This window comes from Gavia stellata, chromosome 10 (assembly GCF_030936135.1).
Source record: "Gavia stellata isolate bGavSte3 chromosome 10, bGavSte3.hap2, whole genome shotgun sequence".
Lineage (NCBI taxonomy): Eukaryota > Metazoa > Chordata > Aves > Gaviiformes > Gaviidae > Gavia > Gavia stellata.
Genome location: NC_082603.1, coordinates 14528098 through 14549001, shown reverse-complemented (window position 1 = coordinate 14549001; position 20904 = coordinate 14528098). Strand labels below are relative to the sequence as shown.

At 38.4% G+C, this 20904-nt stretch overlaps 1 protein-coding gene across 5 annotated transcripts in view; it reads right to left on the bottom strand.

The window, feature by feature from the left end:
• Positions 1–2953: 2953 nt before the first annotated feature.
• OLFM3 (olfactomedin 3) overlaps positions 2954–20904 on the bottom strand; it is a 70298-nt gene continuing 52347 nt past the window's right edge. For all 5 annotated transcript variants that reach the window (XM_059821745.1, XM_059821741.1, XM_059821742.1 and 2 more), the window contains 4 exons: positions 20240–20395; positions 16124–16343; positions 6012–6118; positions 2954–4294 (listed from right to left, as the gene is read on the bottom strand). In XM_059821745.1, coding sequence (XP_059677728.1) covers positions 3617–4294; positions 6012–6118; positions 16124–16343; positions 20240–20395 — 1161 coding nt within the window. In that variant the 3' untranslated portion in view covers positions 2954–3616. The remainder of the gene's footprint in view (positions 4295–6011; positions 6119–16123; positions 16344–20239; positions 20396–20904) is intronic.

Here is a 20904-nt window from a genome sequence, read left to right as displayed (position 1 = left end):
CTTTGCTGTGGATCCAGCCTCCTGAGCTGAGTGACAGCTAGTGCCCCTGAGCTTGTCTGGAAATGAATATTCTTAGATATAAGCAATCTGTGATTAAAACATTGTATCACTCTGTCACATCCAACTATTTTCTTTCAATTTTTCAAATTGAATACCATCTTTTGCTAGTAGTGACTACAGTGCCGAGTAGGCTCCACAGACTCACTCTGCCAGCGGTCTGCTTAGCACACTGTGACAGATAGGGCAGGCTGAACAGCCTATGTGCATAACAATAGACTTGGTAGTTACTCGCTGCAAAAAAAATTGCCAGGAGGGACTATAAAAGATTCTTACTGTTCAGGAAGCTTTCTCTGGGGAGGTTTGTTCTACCTGTTTTGTTATGGGGAATGGTTAGCCCATTCCAGGGAGAAAGCTGTGGGCTTTGTTGGTGTGCATCATTCACATTCCTTAGGCTCCATCAGGAGAGGCCTGCCTGGTGGATTGACAGACTTGTATTTCTATGCTAGATTTGCGGTTGTGTGCATCCTTCTCTGCCAGCAGCACAGCCTTGTGAAATTTAAGTATTCTATTTTGGGTGCAGGAATGATGTGGTCCTTTTACATGCTTGTCCCTTGAAGCATGTGGTCACTAAGATATTAAGATATGCTCTACAATTAATTATCTCATGTTTAAGGAGAGATTTTTTTTTTCCCTCTATACGGTACTATACTGTCAGTACCATCTCATAACAAATAGCCTATGCTTCAACCATAAGAATAAAACTTTACTTCCCGATATGTGTGTAGGTTGCTGCTGTAGTACAAAGATTTCATGCTTGTGCTGCTCAGTTATGAAGGCAAAGCTTGTAACACAAATTTGCTTATACTGAGACATGGTGTTTTTAGCCTTTTGGGATGACTTTGGAATTTCCGATTTGAAAAAGACAGGTGATCAACACTGATTCACAGAAAAATTAATGCTCCTTACTGGGAAGCAGTGCTACTTACTTGATAATAGCTCACCAAGTTTTGTTGCGTTGATGCTGTTCAAGCTGTTATTTCATGTTTAAAGGTACTGGAATCCAACCCGTTGTTACTAATTTTAGAAGGGCAGGATTTATCTAGGTATGACTTCTATGCTTTAGCACAGTAGCTTCATCAGTAAGACAAATCACCCTTCAAAGGTGCCTTTCCTACACCTCTTATGCACCCATCTCTAGCACCCTGTAGCAGTGTCTCTCTCTTTCTTTCCTTTGACTAATAGGAGTCTGTTACCCTTTAAAATAGCTAACTAAATGGCATTGAAATCGGGCGATATTAATCTTACTCTAAGAACTGTTATCAACTTGTACTAATGTATGCATACTAATTACACGGTATGAAATTCTTACGAAGAAATATGGTAGTAACCATTTTTTCAGATGAAGTGATCCTCATGTCATGACTATTAGTCTAGTTTATGATGATACAGTAGAAAATAGTTTAATTTCTCAATGTAGTAACTAATGTTTTTAAGAATGCTGTATTTGTGAAAAAGTTCTGTTTTGTTGAAGTTACTCTGTGTCGGAAAAAGGTTAGGGTTTGGTTTAGGGTTTTCAATGAAAATCTGAACATACTTTGTTTTCATAAAGCATTTCTATATGACATAAAATACCTTTTGTAATGAGTAGTTGTATACACTTTCATAGGTCACGGAGGAGGTTTCACTGTCAATACAGAAAAGCTGGTTACAGGAGTGAAGTGTTTTAATTTGTCTGTTTAGCTGAACCCAGTGTCTCCAAGTCCTGTGTAACTGATTGTAAGGGATAACAGCTCTCATTTTAGCTAGGCAGGAGTGGGGAAATGGAAGCAGGAGAGTAACTTTTCTCTGGTCACGTTGTAATGTAATTTGTTGGTTTTTTTCCCCTTTATCAGTTCTTGAAACCTAGTTAGTAGTGTTCTGTTTGCAACCAGTATGAAAAATAAGGCAATTTGTTGTTCAGTTTCACGTGGGCTTATATTGTAAAGCAGACTTGTAAATGTATATAGACATATATATTTACAATGAAAACATTCGTTAGACTTTAGGTTGTCTCAGTTGGTATGTTGGAAGAATCAGCAAATCAAATGTCTTCAAAATAGATCTGGCAAAATGTCTGTGCATTTTATTTTTTTCTTAAACAGGAACATTTTTGTAAATGTTCTTGCTTTTCTATGAGCCCAATTTCAAAGAATATAAAAGAGAAGAATCTCAGATTTTGTGAGGAACACAGCTTTCACGCAATTTTTCAGATACTTGTCTTTTTGCATTATGTGATAGCCCAGCTTAATAAAAAGTCTTCTGCTAGTTCTTAATGTTAGTTTCTTTCCATTTATGCCCAAGTAGATAAATAGCACCTCACTCTTTTTCTCCAAATTTCTAGTGAGAGAGTGTAGCAAGCCACATAGCTTTCAGAAATATTTGTTTCTTAAAGGCATCAGTTTTGACTATAGGCAACAATACTACTGCTAGCAAAACCCAAACCTCTTTGCAAGAGGTTGGCCTCAGTGTTGTGGCTGTTTTCTAGCAAGGGCAAGCAATATGGTGGCTACCAGGTGCCACGCCGATCATTTAGGCTTTGAACCTTTTCCTTTGTATTTTCTCTGTGATTACTGTCATCCCAGAGAAGAGCCTTATCAACAGGTAAATGTTCTTCTGTTATTAGTAAGAAGACAGGCAGAATAAGGAAAGCAACTTGACTTCTAACATTGCTCTTCACTGCCCCAGAACAGTGCAAATATGGGATGTACTCTCACACTCGGGCTGGATGCGTGGGCAGCAGCCCGCTCTTAGATTCTCTCTTGTAAAGCCCAGTAAGCACCAAAGGTGAACAAGAAGGGGTTTGCCAAGCAAAGCTGAGAGTAGGGATCATGCACCTGAGAAACTATTGGTCTTTCTCAGAAATAACAGCCTTTTTTCAGATTTTTACCACTTTCAATTGACCCATAGCCAGAACTGCAATTAAGCTTCAATATATTTTATAAAAAATAGTACTTAGTTTACTTTCACATAAGTGAAGAGACACAATTGCACAATGGTGATTACAATGGTAGAAATACATACTATCGATAAAATGTTTGCAAGAGATTTAAAAACATACTGTACAGCACCACATCTGAAATTGGGTGATGGCAAAATGAATCATACTCCATGACCAAGTAAATTAAATTCCTAAATCTTTCTTCTGGAATAAATAAAAAAATGTCAATGTGATGTGTCTGACACTACCAAAATAGTTCCTGAAGTTGAGCAATAGATTAAAAACAAAAATGAGGTAAAAAAAGACATTCATGCATTTAAGCCACCATTAGTCTCTGACTTTAAAATAAGGCAGATCGTAATCTTTTTAAAACTGACTTCAGCCACTTAAATCCTCTTTAGTGCTTTTCAAGACAAGGTCTTGACAGACCTTGTAGAATTATAAGTTAAGATGCTTTTATTTCCAACAGGTAATTTTTGACAGGCTCAGCCGTATTTGAAATGCATTATATCATAGAAAAAGTTGCTTTTCGTTAATGGAAAAAGAAATGTAAATTAAAAAGAACTGAGAGAGGCAGATGCTTTCGGGTTTATCACAAATGACACTGCTTTGAGGGAGGGAAGGGGAAGAGAAAGAAAATTATGTGTCATCTTCAGTTTTAATGACATGGAAAAGGGTGACGTTAAACAGGACTTGATGTCCGTTATTCCAGGCATAGAGAGCTCTATCTCTTGCATTGTAGTCAAGCATGGATATATGAAAATACTGATTATGGAAAGGAATGTCTGTATACTCATAAGTGGAGGTTTTTGTGGAATAAGAGTAGTAGACCTTGGCTCCTGTTAAGTGAGAGTTAGTAACATACAAGGTGCCACAGATCATGAAGGATTCTCCAGCACTTCTCTTTGGGTAGCCTGTGCTCCAGCTCTTCAGCACCTCCAGTGTATCCTGGTTTAGCTGGCTGATGACAATGTTGCCTGCATTCTGGTTGGTGGCATACACAGCCCATAGCCCAATTTCATCTGCCATCAGGTCAATATCAGAAAAGCCACCCCAGGTGTAAGGGTAGACATTGTGAAAGCCAGCATACTCAAGGCTACGCTGTGCAAGCACCCGCCCAGTGTCAAAGCTGTATTTGATGATGATGTTGCTCTGATACTTGTTGAAATAGAGGGAGCCATTGTAGACAACATGGTTGGTTCCTGCCCATTTGAATGGAAGGTTGTATGTCCTTGATTCAGCCCCACTGACAAAGTCTGCAATTGATTTATATTCACGGACAATTTTATTGTTAGTGTAACTATCCATGTACCAGACCTGGAAAGAAAACAAAGATTGGGAGTAAACACCTGGAAAACAACCTGTGGTACATGATCATGATATGGCATGATGGATACATTGCAGAAGGGGGGGGGGGGGGGGGGGGGAAGTTTTAGGTGTGTAGCAGGCTATCAAAGTACAATATTGTTTACATTTCTGTTACAAAAGCATGACGAACTCTTGATTTTTCTGAATCAAAACTTACCTATACAGTTGAACTCTCAAGAAGACTGTTACTAACTACAGTGTCTGCATTTTCAAAGAAATTTATTTTTGGATTATTCAGTGTTTGTGACTCTGCTCTATGGGCCTTGCTTAAAGATATTCCCAGAGACTAATAATCAAAGAGAGAGATGGGAAATGGCATGTGAACTAACCTTGGATTTATGCTTAGGAATAAATTTGGTTGAAGTTTTTTCAGCTGAACCTCTAATCAGTGAAAAACAGTGTATTCTTAGAAAGAAACCAAATACAATAGCAATGAAACCAGTAAAGTTTAGGAACCATTTTTTTCCCTTAAAACGAAATTAATACTTTAATGTTCTGTATGCCATCTTCCATTCCCCCATTTTTTCCTTCATGCATTTTGCCTTTTCTCCTTTTAGTTTGTTAGAAGACAAATCAAATCCTGACTAACAAAAGAACAGAATAATTTCTGGAGACATTTTTTGTGCCTATTTCAAACTGGCATTAACAAAATACTGGTATAAACACCAGTTCAGCTCCCCATCTTCCTATTAGTTGAGATGCTGTGAGGGATATGGGTTGTTCTGATTTGCATGCACACCAGTAGTCTTTGTGTGTCTTTAAGAGGGTGGCAGTGGGGGAAACGTGGAAGCTGTCTGGGGAGGGGGTTGCAGGGTGTGCAGGGAGGGGGCCACAGCTGGAAGCAGGTGCTGGCAGAGGTAAGGGCCCATGGGTATGGGTCTGGAGCAGCCACTGGTGCTCTGAGGTGGCAGAAGAAGCTTCCCCAGGACAAGATGGGGCTGAGCAGAATTTGCTGCTCTCCTAAAGGTAATTGAGATTCCTGGGGTCAGTAGTAAACCTGCATGGACACAGCGGGCAGGGGAGAGCTGCACACAAATCTTTAGTTATTATCATTTGTATGTTGCCTTTTCTATTGCCTTTGCTTTTTCTGTATTCAAAAAATTAACCTTCTGGGTCTCATACAAATGAAACCTGGTGTTTTGACTTCAAAAGCCCTTTGATGGAGGGAGCACCTCCTCAAAGCTGTGGCCAGTTTGAAATCCTATTGCAGATCCAAACAATAACATAACTTGGATCTGGGGCAGCAATGATCTGAATACAGCTTATATGGGGCCCAATCCTGCAAATTTTGACTGTGCTGCATTACGGATTATGCTCCTGGGTAAAAGTGATGATGTTTGTGTTATATACTTGGGTTCTTAAAGACCCAAGCTCAGTTAAATATGGTAGAAAGAAAAAGATAGTGGATTCGGTTCACATAGGTGTATGTCATCCCTGAAACAGTTGAAGGAAATGGCACAAAGGTGCTTAGCTAACTTTTGTCTTTGGATATTTTTGCACAAACACTGTTGCTTTTTCTTTGAAGATGTTTAACAGTGAAAATGACGGAAGTAGAAGAAACATGCTTGTGAGTGTAACCTCCTAGGGGGAAAATATCTTTTTAAAGATTAAAATACAGCAAGTAAAACTCCAGAAGGACAGAAAGATATTCAGTGCCTTAACATACTCGGTTATTTTTCTCTGATGCTAATGGATCTGTCATCCAGGCTCCAAATCGAGTTCCGGATATCTTGACTGTAATGGGGCCTGTAATTTTCATCAGTTTGCCACATGCTGAAATTAGAAAAACAAATGCATTAATGCCAATAATTACACAACTCTCCTTGACATCAGTCAGAGCACAAGACCAATTGCTCTAAACTAAATAGTGGTTCCAAGGGATTCAGGCTTATGTTGAAGATGGATTGTCATCTTCACTGTATGAACTTTTCCTTATTGCGCAATAATATAAATATGTAAAAATATACAAATAAAAACTTATTTGAATATTTTTGGGTTTATATATTTTAAAGCATAGTTACATTTTCTGGGCATAAAGAAAAATACAACCTAGTAAAATATCTTCTGAGCTGAAGTGAATAACATTTAATAGTAAATGAAAAGACAACATAAACTCCCCTCACTTTTGCTTTCAGAAAGTTCAGTGCAAGGCTAGGATTGATGGATGTTCAGTTTTCCATGGACAAGGGTAACAAGGAGATTAAGGGCAGACAGGAAAAAATGAACTTGTACGCATAACGTATAGCTGTACACAAATGCTTGTGTCTGTCTGCCCTGCAGTTATGCACACACATAGCTGTTCCAGTACTAGGGGCCTGTCTGAAGTTAAGAAAGCGAATGTGAGAATTATTCAGCAACCTTGGCTGTATCGGTTGGCTTCTAATCCATTAGGCTGTCTCATATTAGACTGTCTGGGAGGAAATAATGAGAGTCGATATGATCTTGGATGATGACCTTCCTAACAATCCAAAAATCTATATGTTAGTGGACATTAATAACATACCTATTAGCAACAAGCCCCTGGTGGAATTCATATGTTTACTAAGAGGCTTAATATCACACAGTGGTGTGTAGGTGATTAGATGAAGTAGCATGTTTTTGAAGAAAAGATGTTCCATAAGAATGTAAACAGAGGCAACACATTTAATTCCTTTCTTTAAAATAAAAATAAGTGCTTGTTCATGGTTGTGCTTTATTGTATAATCCTATCTATCTAGGAAATGCGGAAAACAAACTGTATCTGGTGTTGGGAGTGAATTTATTCAATTCAAAAGAGAAGGTCACATCAAGCCTGGATTTTCTATTTTATGTAACTGGCAAGGAATGTATTGTGCAAGCCTGTTTCAGTCAATTAGAAGGAGGTTAATGCTGTGGTGACAACTCATGGGCTGCTCACGGGGATTTCGGTCACGGCGAGGGATGTGGAGTGTAACGGAAATGAAGATAACTAAGTACATGCTTGAGACCTCAATGAAAGGGGTAGACTGTGTCTATTTTCTGGGTCAATTCAAAGGTATTGTTATTTACATATCTCAATCTAGGTATCTTACAATTTTTTGAAGATATTTTGGAATTTCCCATTTTAAAGAATCTTAATAGGTTTTCTACAGTTAGTTCTCATAGTACATAATTTTTCATTCTGAGATTTTTTTGTAGTTAGGCTTCTAGTATTGTGTGCTGAGTGCTGTTTTTCTACAGCAATGAACTCTTAGCTTGGAAAGTAGAGGACTATATCCTATCAAGGTGAAGGCTTTTATTTTTAGGTGGTGTGTTAGTAAAGAGTATCAGAAATAGGCATGAGGTAAACTCAAACCTTCAGAAGGGTTTAATGTGGAATTTGGAATAAAATTATCAGAAAGCTAATAATGAATAGAAAGAAATCGGGGAAATTTTTGTAGTTTTAAAGATAATTAAAATACAATTAATGTATGAGTTAGAGTATGTTAATTGGTGCCTTTAAAACACGTTATTGAAATTAGCAGGAAAACAGAAGCAGAGAATTTAGAATTCTGAAACACGTTTCTTGTATTTAAAAAAGTATCTAGGAAGCTAAATGTGGAATCAAAAAATGACCTATGAAATTTTGCTTCTGAACAGACAAAACTTAAAGAAGAGCAGAGGGGTGCTGACAGAGATCGCCTTTGGCCCACGGCCTGGGTAACGCCGTGTGTTGGGGTAGGCATGGAAGTATGCACGGTGTGAGCTGAATTTGCAAACCTGCCTCCTGGCACAATGACTTTTGCCGAGGGCAGGCAGAGCAGCCACCCCACCAGGTACCGTGAGCAGCCAGTGCTCAGCGAGTGGAGGCAGAGTTTGGGGCAGTGAGCCGAGGCCCACAGCCAGGGCAGGTACGTGTGAGCTCCCAGGCTTTCTCACCAGCCTGTCTGTCAGCAGGTTGTGGGGACCAGCACGGGCACACATCCAGCTGGAGGCCTCACATCTCCAGCAGGAGAGCTGTGGAAGTAGGGCGTGTGCTTGTAGCCCATGCTGGCCGTGTGGGGGGGGTGTGCGCATGAGTCCGTGGGTGTTTGTGCACGTGGTGCAACTTTTTGATACTAGCTAGAGAAGGGTGTTCAGAAATTTGTAGGTTTATTAATGTTTCTGAAGTGTTTAGTACTGTGGTTTGTCTGTTGTATTACTTGTATTGATCCTGAATGTATAGTTCACTGTTTGCCACTTAATTACATGTCGTTAATAATTAATAAACCTCTTCAGTCTTGATTTGGTTTAAACTATATGAACCAAGCAGCTTTCCCCTGTGACGGGAGTCAGATGCTTTTAGAGAATGATCTTTCAAAATGTAGTGAGATACTGTTCAATGTGAAAAAAGAGATGACATTGTACTTCAGCCACTAAATGATCGGCAGTTTGAGTGAGGGTATATTTATGTGATTAAATTTTTATTCCCAGCTAGCATGGAGTGATCAAGAAAGGAACACTGTTAGGAGAGGAGAGTTGCTATATAACTGAGGGGCAGCTGACTGAAAAGTGACAAAGCTTCTCTTTTCAGCATAACAAAACAGAGCATCTTGTAAGAGGCATGAGGATTTTTTTTTTCTCCTGCCCTATAGTATGTCCCATCTTTTCTTTTCCTTGTTCATGAAATAGAAACCCTTACATCTGCCTATTTGTGATATAACTTGATGGAACTGGTTTTTAAAACTAAGGAGTAATACTGCAAGTATTTTTTCCACATATGGTAAGCCTTTCCTATTGTAGTGATCATTCATTTCCCATCAGCAGGTTTCTGTTGTAAACCTCAGCAGCACCTGAGGTCTGTTGGCCTACTTGCTGACAGCATGGGCAGTAAGAAGGACGCAGCAGAGCTGTCAGTGCCCACCTCTGTCTTGTCACCACAGCCTCCTTATAGCTGGGAGATCCTTAGGCACAGAAGCTTAATATGTGAAGTCTCTGCCAGAATTCTAGTCATGTAAGTCTGGTACCCTGCTATTGCAGACAGCCTTTTTATAAAATTATCAACATGATTTTAAAAATGGGGAAACACTGTTTGCACTTGCCTACCCTCACCCTTACTCCAGCTGAAGATTGTTTCAGAATCTCACTCTTCCATTAATTTAAAAAACATTCAGGGCCAAGTACATGGCTGTAATCTTTCTTTTCTTTTGGGTGCTCAAACCATTCCTTCCAGACACATGTGGACTGGAACCCCTTATCAGTAAGTCCTCTGAGTTCAAAATGAACTGCTTGAAAGAACAGGACAAATCCTCAAAACATGTCTTGGCTGAATGGTCAACTTGATAAATCAGCTCATGCTGTTTTGAACTGTTTAAGGCTGCGCAAGTAACTTTTGTAGAAGTAAATTGTCCTAAGTATTCCACAAATAAACTGACTTGCTAAATACTGGTCTTGTGAATACAGTGAGCCTATTGCTGACTGATGATGTAGGGAAGTGTGAGACTAGGAAAAAGTAATGGAGGCCAAATTGTCCTCCCCTTCTCATTGAAATCCCTCTGAAATTCAGTTCACACTCTATTCAGTCAAACCTTCAGACAGTCTTCTAATGCAGAATTGCTTCCAATATTTGCTTGGAAGTTAAGAGAATCAAGTGAATGCCATTAAGAAAACAGTAAAATGAATTTCTCATTCTTCAAGAGAAAGGTATCGTTGTTCTCTCCAGTTCTGTCTTTTGGAGCCCTACCTTCAAATGTGTTTACGCGTTCGTTACAGCAGACATATAAAAATTGGCAGAATTGGGGTAATTTGTTTTGTTCATTATAAAGTAGCAAGTGTGCTGTCTGTGCTGAAGTTTTATCAACTTACTAATACAATTAAATAATTTATTCCAGATGAACATCACAGGATTTTGATGACATGTTACTACAATATGAAGTTTATCAATCTGTTTAATATTGAAATAATTAGCGATACTGACTTTATAAAGATAAGTCCCTTATAGCTTGCCCAAGCCTGATCTTGCATTTGATACAAAAGTTAAATGAATGACAACTCTTTCAAGAGTAAAGCTCAATATAATGTTTTAACAGCTCACTGACAAAGCAAGGTGAGTTTCTATGTGGTTGTAAGCACTTCCAACTTTGCATTCAGTGCAAGAGATTTTCCCCACTCCACCAGAATTAAACAGCTGCTTCTTGTCTACTTAAGTGTTAAATGTGTTGATCTAATCCCAACCTATATTCTTAGCTGCAGAATGAACCTTATAATTGTTCATATGGCTGTATTAAAATTGATCTTGCATGCTGAGATTTCTTGCTAGGGAATGGTGATACTAATATACTGAAGAGCAGGATCATTTACTTAACACCTTTGTGGCATGGCAAGTCTGGGAGTCTGAAACTTAAAACATTCCAATTAGTTCCCAGCTGAGACTTTCCTTTAGCTCATTTTGTGTGTAGGGAAATAGAACATAGGCAAATGTCATGTGAGATGGGAAACACTTCTGGGCTATGACTTTTCCATACCAGTGAGGTGGCTGAGGATTAAAACTGGCCTATGCATTTTTTTTTTTAACATGACCAAAACCACTTTTTTCTTTTTTTTTTTTCCCCTTTTCTTCTTTCATTTTCTGGCAGAAGGGAACATATGAGGATGTGGAAATAACTCTTGTGATGGTGGGAAAGCTTTTTTTTTAATGGTTGAAAAGTTTTTGTTTATAGCAAACCTCTGCTCTTTAATTCCCTGACAGGAGAAGGTAGGTCAAATATATATTCATACTAGCAAATGTCAGCAAGTTCAGGAATGCTAAGAAAAAGAAAAAAAAAAAAAGATATTTCTAGGGGTTCAGATGGGGTTACACAGAAAAAGAGTGGGATTTTTAGAAGCACTCAGTATTAGTCTTTTTCCCTTGACTTTGAAAGAAGCCGCTGCCTACATTAGACAGGCTTAGACAGGTACACTCTTCGCTGGGTTAAAAACTGGCTGGATGGCCGAGCCCAGGGAGTTGTGGTAAATGGGGCGAAATCCATTTGGTGGCTGGTCACAAGCAGAGTCCCACAGGGCTCAGTTTTGGGGCCGGTCTTGTTTAATATATTTATCAATGATCTGGATGAGGGGATGGAGTGCACCCTCAGCAAGTTTGCAGACGACACCAAGTTGGGCGGCAGTGTTGATCTGCTTGAGGGTAGGAAGGCTCTGCAGAGGGATCTGGACAGGCTGGGATGGGCCCAGGCCAACTGGATGAAGTTCAACAAGGCCAAGTGCCGGGTCCCGCACTTTGGCCACAACAACCCCATGCAACACTACAGACTTGGGGACGAGTGGCTGGAAAGCTGCCCCGCAGAAAAGGACCTGGGGCTGTTGATTGACAGCCAGCTGAAGATGAGCCAGCAGTGTGCCCAGGTGGCCAAGAAAGCCAACAGCATCCTGGCCTGTATCAGAAATAGTGTGGCCAGCAGGACTAGGGAGGTGATCATGCCCCCATACTTGGCACTGGTGAGGCCGCACCTCGAATCCTGTGTTCAGTTTTGGGCCCCTCACTACAAGAAGGACATTGAGGTGCTGGAGCGTGTCCAGAGAAGGGCGACGAAGCTGGGGAGGTGTCTGGAGCACAAGTCTTATGAGGAGCAGCTGAGGGAACTGGGGTTGTTCAGTCTGGAGAAGAGGAGGCTGAGGGGAGACCTCATTGCTCTCTACAACTATCTGAAAGGGGGTTGCAGAGAGGTGGGTGTTGGTCTCTTCTCCCAAGTGACTAGTGACAGGACAAGAGGAAATGGCCTCAAGTTGCACCAGGGGAGATTCAGACTGGATATTAGGAAAAAGTTCTTTACTGAGAGAGTGGTAACACAGTGGAATAGACTGCCCAGGGAGGTGGTGGAGTCACCGTCCCTGGAGGTATTCAAGGAGCGTGTGGATGTGGCATTGTGGGATGTGGCTTGATGGGCATGGTGCTGTGTGGTGGGGTTTTTTGTTGTGTGATGGTTTTCGTGTGTGGGTGGGGTGGTTTTTGTGTGGTGGTGTTTTTGCTTTTGTGGGGTGTTTTTTTTTGTAATGGTTGGACTTGATGATTTTACAGGTCTTTTCCAACCTTAGTGATTCTGTGATTAGAAAATACCAACCATAACTGATTGCAGTAATTGGAAAATCAAACCTCCGAGTGTTTATCCATCCTAAATTGAACTGTAGAAGGAACATAATATCATGCACAATATGGGTGTTTATGGCTTGATTAATCTCTTGTAATAGTTTTGTACCGTGGACTTCAGTAAGTCTGTTTGTGATTTCCTGTATTTATTTATATTAAGGAAGAACTTGAGCACAAAGTGACCATTAAAAGAGAAAGTAGATATACTACTCCTGTAGGCTGGGAAAGTCTGTGTGGCAGAATGCATCCGGAAAGCTGCTCCAAACTGAGCAAATACCAGGAGAAGATTGTGATAGATGAATTGGACAGGAGATGTTTTGAAGATAGCTAGGAAATAGGTAGTTGATAGTCTCAGTCTCTGTGATGCAAATGAATATTGGTAGCTGCTAGTGTGTGTATGATTTATACAAGGACTTGCAAGGGAAATAAAATCAAAATGTTCTCTTGAAGTGTTCATAAGCATCATTATTCTATTTACTGTAGGTAATAAACAGGGGAAAATGAAGTGAGTATTTTTTTCAGGGGTTGCACAAATGACTTCCGAGTGTTTTAATATTTGCACTTTCCTGCTTATGTCAAATTTGTCATAACATTACTTTATAATGTGAGGGAATTAAGAATCAGTTCTTACTTAATGGGTGCATGTCTGTTGTCCTACATAATACAAATCCAGGAAGCACTATAGTCTAGTTATTAGAGCTTGCTGAGAGGAAGCCTCTGGATTCTTTTGCATGTGTGCAATGACTTGCTGTGTAATCTTTGGGAAAGTCATTTATCCTCCTGGGTTGCTTGTTCTTTCATCTACAAAATGGGTATAATAACGTATATCTCTATTGCACAGTTTTGTAATAAATGATATTTGTAAAGTTCTTCAAATCCCAAAGGGAAGGATGATTTGGAAGTACAAGTACCACTGCTATCAATAAAGTACTCTCGTGCCTGCACTAATGCCTCTTCTGCCACTGATAGAATATTCTACTTTTGAATTTATAACCAAAAATGTTACTGTAAAATATTGTTTAGATTCTACGTTACAATCAGATGTAGCTACAAATGAATCCAATGTGTATCTACTCTAATTATTTGTTCATATTTCATAAGCAACATTTGGCAGAGTATGGGCTTCCATGGATGCTACCCATATAATTTTTTCCAATTTCATAAACACATTATGACAAGAATATGAGGGTCCCAAGCATACTGTGCAACCTGCATTCTTTTATAAATGCACATGCCTTACATGACTGCCAGCAGAGGACCCATATGTGCATAAGTGTATGTGAATTTGTGGTGTATGGAATCATATGCACTCTATTCCTATGTGTTTAATTGCATGCACCCTTTTAAAGTTTTCTGGACAAATTTCTCAGCAGCTTCAGCCTGAATTTTCTCTTATTCTAGAGCTTCAGTCATTACGACTGCTGTGGTAATCAGCGAAAGCAAGACAACTGCTTACTTTATGTTAATGAGTGTTGAAAGTGATGCCAGTGCAGATGGAAGATCCCTTTTAAGTGGCCAGGATAATATAAATAATACATTATACTGCTGAAAAACACCTGCTAGGGAGAAGAATGGAAAATAGCTATTACACATGTTGGTTAGATAATTATATTGTGAAATGCAACAGAATCTGTGAAGATTCAAGCCAGATCCTGTGGCACAGTGGGGCTAGTCTGCCTTCTGCTGCCATAGGCTTCTGGCCATCAGATTGGCATGGACAGTCACAGCTGGATCATCTCCAGCGTGGTGAATGTGGCTGAGGGGACAGTGTAGGCACAAAAGCTGGTTTTCCTTTATGCTTGCTAATCTGAGCACACAGTACCAGCTTTGAGGAGTTAATCACAGTAAGCCTAACTGAAGCTGGTTTTACTTTGAAAGACACACAGGGGTAGGCCAGCAATACAGCCAGTCCATTAGTAGGCGAGCATCAAAGTCATTTAAGCATCTAAGACCAGGGAATAATGCCAATAAGGATAAATAAGTCTGTATTAGAGCTTGAGAAGGCCAAACCCATTTTAATAATGGATGTGCTTAATAATCTATTTCATACAAATTTTTTTCTCCCTATTGTTAATATACATAATTTTAATAGGTTTTATTTCTACATTAGTATATCAAGAGAAATAGAATGTGTTGCAGGAATTCAGGATAGATAGGAGGGGAAATGTGAATGAAAAATAGGGCAATAACCCCTGTGAATACACCTACTCATTCTGATGTACAAAATGTATCTTATACTCTAGTCACTTCACTAATGAATGTTACAAGAATATGCCGTAAAAGCAAAGAAAAACAAGATACTCATTAAAGATAAGTTGATGATCTTTTGGTGTCTAATAAACTTACTGGAACATTCACTATCAGAAAATACTGTCTATTTATATGAATTTTCTTTCTTGCTGCGGTATTGCAATGCAGCCATTTTCTCCTGACTGCCTCCTGTCAATGCAGTAATGTGCTATTATGTGTGCGTACGGAGGGGAAAATAGGATCATAAGAAATTTCTGTCTGAAGAAGTCTTTCATGTATTTTAGCCCATCATCACTGTGTTACTTCTACTGTAAAATAAAGAAATTGAAAATAAATAATTTAAGAGGCTAACCTAACCTAGATTTTTCTCAGTCCATTTCCTCACAAAAAGAGGCAATGCTTATCAAGTTAATAACATATTTCATGTCATACATAGCATTTAAAAGTAAACACCCCACACTTTGTAACTGAGATACCAATCAGAGGACTGAACCCTGGAATTTCTAGTTTATTCATGTTCAGTGTTAACTTACGAAGTGTTTATTTCTCATAGAGGGGCTGGATTGTTGGCTGTAGCAATCCAGATTGCAATAGTGATCCATTCAGGAATCTTAGAATGCATGGATAGGTTGGGTGGGGGGGTGGAGACTTTGCATTGTGATTGTAAAGCAGGTAGGTACTAATTATCCCTCTTTGGGTAGTGGAAGTTAAGGTTGACACTTGATAATGATGCTTCACGCTTTTAGTTTTGGTAGCTGATACTGAGCTAGCACGGACTTTCAGAGATGCTGAACATTTGACTTTTTCTAACTAAAGCCGGCATGTGAGCAAACAAGATGGAGGCTGCCTGATGTGAATCTAGTGCAGTGCTCACAATGGATTGTTGCTGTGCTTCCTACAAAAATCGTGCTTTGTTCCCTTAAATTAGGTGTAACACTTAATTACGTTATATTGCAAGTTGGAGAATGGTACATCTCTCCTAATGCTAATATTACGGATCTAAAGATGGTACAGTCAGAGTGGCCTCTCAGGTGTCATAGCAAGATGACAGGGTTATGATGCGGACAACTCAAAACTGATTCCAGTCTACTTCCCGCTAAATTTTTTTTCACACTGACATCCCAAAGATGGCCTAAGTAGCAATGCCTGTCTGAGCTTTTTTGAAAGAACATTTGTAGCTCTCCAACTAGTTGTAAATCTCTTAGATTTTAAAGTTGCTGTCTGTTATAATTTTCTATCTTCCCTCTCTATACAGCAGGACAGATCATTATATAAGATAAACTGGTGCAAACTTAGAATGACATGACTGACCTTAGATTGAGTTGCTTTTGACTTTTATTAGGGTAGCACAGATCAGAATGTAATGCAGTCTTTCATCAAACAAGAAAAAAGAAAGCTTCATCTTTCTATAGAGACAACTAAAAATACACAGCTGAGGGACCAAATTTGCCATGAAATGGTTAACTTACTGAGCTTTTTCATGCAGTCTCGAAGCCTGGTTTCTAAACTGAGCACGCGCTGGTGTAGTTCCTCATAGTCATAAGCACCAATTTCTTCCTGAATCCCAGTGAGGACAGTAGACAGATTCCTAATTTCCTCCTTGAACTGGGTGATTAATTTGGCATCGGTTTTGTATTGTTCCAGAACTGGGATCAGTGGCAGGAGCTCATCCATCTTTTCTTTCAACTCCTGTTAAAGGCAATCAAATGTGCGTTAAAGCAGTTTAAAGAAGTTCAATCCCCTAATTTCCTTTAATGTAATATTTATGCCTGATTATTAAAATGACTTGAGAATTATTATTGATTTTAGTTACAGATCTATTATCAGTATATTGTGAAACTCTTAGAAACCTCAGGCCTAATGGTAGTAAGCAGTAGATAAAACACAGTTTTTTCCACTGGAAGTACACAATCACCTTCAAGTGATCTGAACCAAATCTTTTGAAGGTCTGACTTTCCATCCAGAGGATATAAATCCTCGCTAAGTGTATCTTTCTTGAGAGAAGGTGATTAGGCCTGAACACACAGTGTGACGTTCAAGGAGATCATACCTGTTTTACAGTGCTGTCATAGTGGTGAGCTGTTATTTTCTATTTCACTCCTTAGAAATACTGAATTCATTTTTTTCTCGATGGCTGTTGAACACTGTTTAGTTCTGTTCCAGCCACAATGATATATACCTCTTTCTTCTGAAGTAAAAAAATCCATGGTCCTTAACTGCGCTTTGTATTTGTCATCCAGCTACGTCACTAGATGCCTTTGACCTTCCTTAGTTGATCTCTTCTGGACTACCACAAATCATTTTTTTGCCATGTGCAGTTGTTGTTGCATTGCCAATCCTATTCTTAAACATTGATTAAATAAAATAAGGCTCCACTTTGGAACCTTGGGTTGCCCCTTTCTTAGGCTTTGGCTGGGTCATATACTTTGAGAATTTGTTTCAGTTTGTAACCTATATTGGCTGCTCATCTTCATGTCTTAATTATTCTTTTAAATGCACTAATCATAGTGGCTTTATTAAATTTAAACTAATTGTTTGAGGTAATTTTTTGTTTGGTTATTATTCTGTAGAAAACCTTAAAGAATCCTTGCAGTCAAAAGGTTTTGCTTTATTGAAAAGCGGACAGGTTTGTCCCTGATGTATCATGTGTATATAGAGATTTGCATATCTTTTTATGATTTGAGGAAACAGCAGGACTTCCATGAGCAAATGCCAGAGAGACAGGAGGAGATGCAAGCCTGGACAAAACAAGGCAGAGGATGGAAATAAAGGTTTGTTAAGTACTAGCATTAGGTGGTATTAGAGATTGGGAACAGATGACACAGAGGGAGAAGCTATTGAAGGGGTTAAAAAAATCAAGTCCTGAAGAATAGCTGGAGTAGTCAGCAGGTTAAAAGGGAAAGCAGAAGAGAACTAAATGGAAGCCCAAGCACAAGAAAGAAGTGCAGAAACAAATGTGGTTAGAGGTTAGTGTAGTCACTGAGGTGTGTGAAGACACGTGTACAGTTTGTTACATCACTTATGTTAAAAGATGCAATAAATAGGGTAGGACATTTCTGAAGGTAAATAATGTGTTAATGCCAAATGTATTTTTGCTAAGGAGGTGTGAAAGAAGATGATAGGCAGGGTCAGCATTTGAGTTACTTGAAGATCTACCTCTGAATTTTTGCCTCGCCACATGTTGTAAGACAGCTTGAGAGTTCTGCAGTATCTCTTCATCACCTGGCTAATATACCCACATTGTTTTAACTATTGCTTTCATATTGGAATTATTATTTACTCAAAATAAAGACTTATATATGTTGTTAGGAAGCATATTTTGCACACAGGTCATCTTAATAGCTAGAAAATTGCATTTTAAATTATAAGTAAATATGCCATTATAAATGGATTTGAGAGTATTAGGAGTTCTATTGGTTCTATTCTTAAGTGGTTTTCCAGTTACATTGTAGTAGCAGAATTACTGAAATGGACAGAAAGAAGTCGAGAGTCTTTTTGTCTACGGTTAAGACTATTTTTATTTGACTGTTTTTATTAAAAACTTAACTCAAGCCTACTTTATGCCTGTTAAAATGAACAGTTATTTTTTCCTTAATGACAAGGAGAGTAGGCTTTGTGACATAGACAGCAGAGCTCCAGAAGACAAAATTTTTGTTGCTTCATTTTGAAATGATGAACTTAGGCTTTGGTTCTGTGGGGCAGTGAACTGCTAAAAATCATGGGTAAACCATGATGGGTAAAAAATGCAAAGCTTGTAAAAGGTCAGGAAGATAAAACATGTTTAAGAGAATTAGTGAAGGTAACTTATTCCTGATAGGACTTATGCCAGATGAGGTATCATTTGAGCAAACTGCTGTAATTTTTTGTGGAGATGAGGTATCTCCTGTCTGGCATAAATGCTGATTTGACTGAAATATAACTATATGCTTAAGTGTGATCTGGATCAAATTTGTACTCTTTGGGTTTTCATCAACATGGAACCACAGCATTAGAATATCTCACTTCAGTAAATGATATAAACATGGTTTGGGTATTTTCATGATAAAGAAAATAATTTTACTGGTTTCTGCTGACACTCCTACCTTGTTGCTATGATGAGTGGTACAAGAACTCATTTGTATTGCAACACGGATAAGTGGTAGACATATTCTGTCATTTCATGCCTGATGATATCAGGGGTTATGCTATACCCACAATGAGTTTCTTTGTCTCAGGAAAGATAAAGCACTGGAATTTTATAGATCAAATTTCAGAAAGCCAGCAGCATATTGTATTATGTTGACCTTTTAAATTACTCTGTAATTTGATTGGTTGGAAATCTATTTTATACTCCTGGCAAACTCTCAAACTGAACTTACATGACTGGCCAATACAAATATGGAATATTTAAAAGGTTAGAGTACTGCAGAAATCTGCTACCTTTGACATCATGTATCAGACATTTAAATTTTGATATTTTGTTCCCAAGAAAAACTATAATGAGAATACAGAATGTATAATGGCATTTTACAAATGTGTTGTTATTGTAGTAGTGAGTGATGAAGGGAAAAAAAGTGGAGACATTTCTTACTACCTGAAAATAACTGGAAGTATGTGCTCAAACTCTAATCTAAACTAAGAATGATGACATAAGTAATAAAGTTCAGTAGTCAGATCATTAGTGTACTTAATTCTTGATATTATTAAGACCCAGTGGATATGCAGTGTCTCTGAAAAATAAATTAGACCCCTTAGCTATGTAATTGTTTAGGTTTCTAACTTTAGCACCAATTAGAAAATTAAATCCATTTTATGTGAACTTTCATAAATACTTTAAAAATATGTATTTGGTTAGCATAGTGTAATCCTCAGAATGTATTTTCTAGATCCTGTCTTGAAATATCAATTTATCAGACTTGATATTTACAAAATTTAAATATGCTTTTGTAACATTTTTTCCTTAAGAGTACTTCAGATAGCTTTTTCAGAATACATAATGCTATTTTGTAAACTCTGCAACACTCCTTCCTCACAAAAAGATTGGCTTGTGGTTTTTGTTGTCATTAAAATTCCTTGGAAGTCTTTTTTTAATCACACAAATGTGACTGGGAATGATTGCCCTCCTCCCCTATCCCAAATTCAAAATAGCAAACCTTCAGACATGAAATTAGACCTTAATTGTACTGGATAAAAATTACAATAACCTGATTTATTATAGGTTTTCTTCCCTTCAACTGCTGTAAATGTCAGACAACAGTAAAAGTGCAGAACTCTCTAGTTGTTTGCTATTAATTCTATTGGATCTCCTCATTTATCACTGGAGCTTGAATGAATATAAATTTCTTATTACGACATGCACATTGATACAGAAAAAACAAGAATCTGTTTATAATGACGTTTCTCTAATGACTTAATAATTAATGGTTACTCCCTATTACAATTAAATTGTAATTAAATTATTATCATAAAGGAAGATTTATTATCATTTTTTAAAAAATGTTGCTCTTATATGGGGATTTCAAACTGAGATCTTAGCAGTCCATGCATTGCTGTTTAGTACATTACTTCCAGCAGGCTTTCAAAGTTAGTGTTAAAATAAAACGTACTTGAAAATGCTTTGTCATTAATGTCTTCCGATCATCTTCAATTTGCCGAAACTTGGCCTTCAGCCCTTTCATTTGTGTTTCCATTTTTAAAACATACTGGAAATCCCTCTGTGTCCGTAGATTTAAAACTTCAATAGACTGGGACATATTCTGAACCTGTTAAAGAAGAACACTCTCTAAATGCACTTTTTGTTGCGTTATTTTTTTCCTGGTTAGGTAGTTAAATGTAAGGCAATAAAATGTGCTTATGTCAATGCTATAGTTGTGAGTCATTTATACCACAGTATAGTTTTAAATTCCATAACTGCATGACCGTACAAAAATTGTGGAACAGGGCTAACAGAGGACTATCAGGAGCAATGATGTGGACTAGCTTCTTTGAGGTAAAGAGAGAGAGATCCTTTCAGCACCATTATCAATGGTCTCAAAAAAGGCTGTTAGGCAGTGGAGTCTCCTTTGTCACCTGCTGTAGATGCTGACTGTTCTTCAGGATGTGTAACATAGCACGTGTTTTCTCCCAAGTACTTCAGGTGGGACAGGACTGAGATTCGCTCTCTACAACTACCTGAAAGGGGGTTGCAGAGAGGTGGGTGTTGGTCTCTTCTCCCAAGTGACTAGTGACAGGACTAGAGGAAATGGCCTCAAGTTGCGCCAGGGGAGGTTCA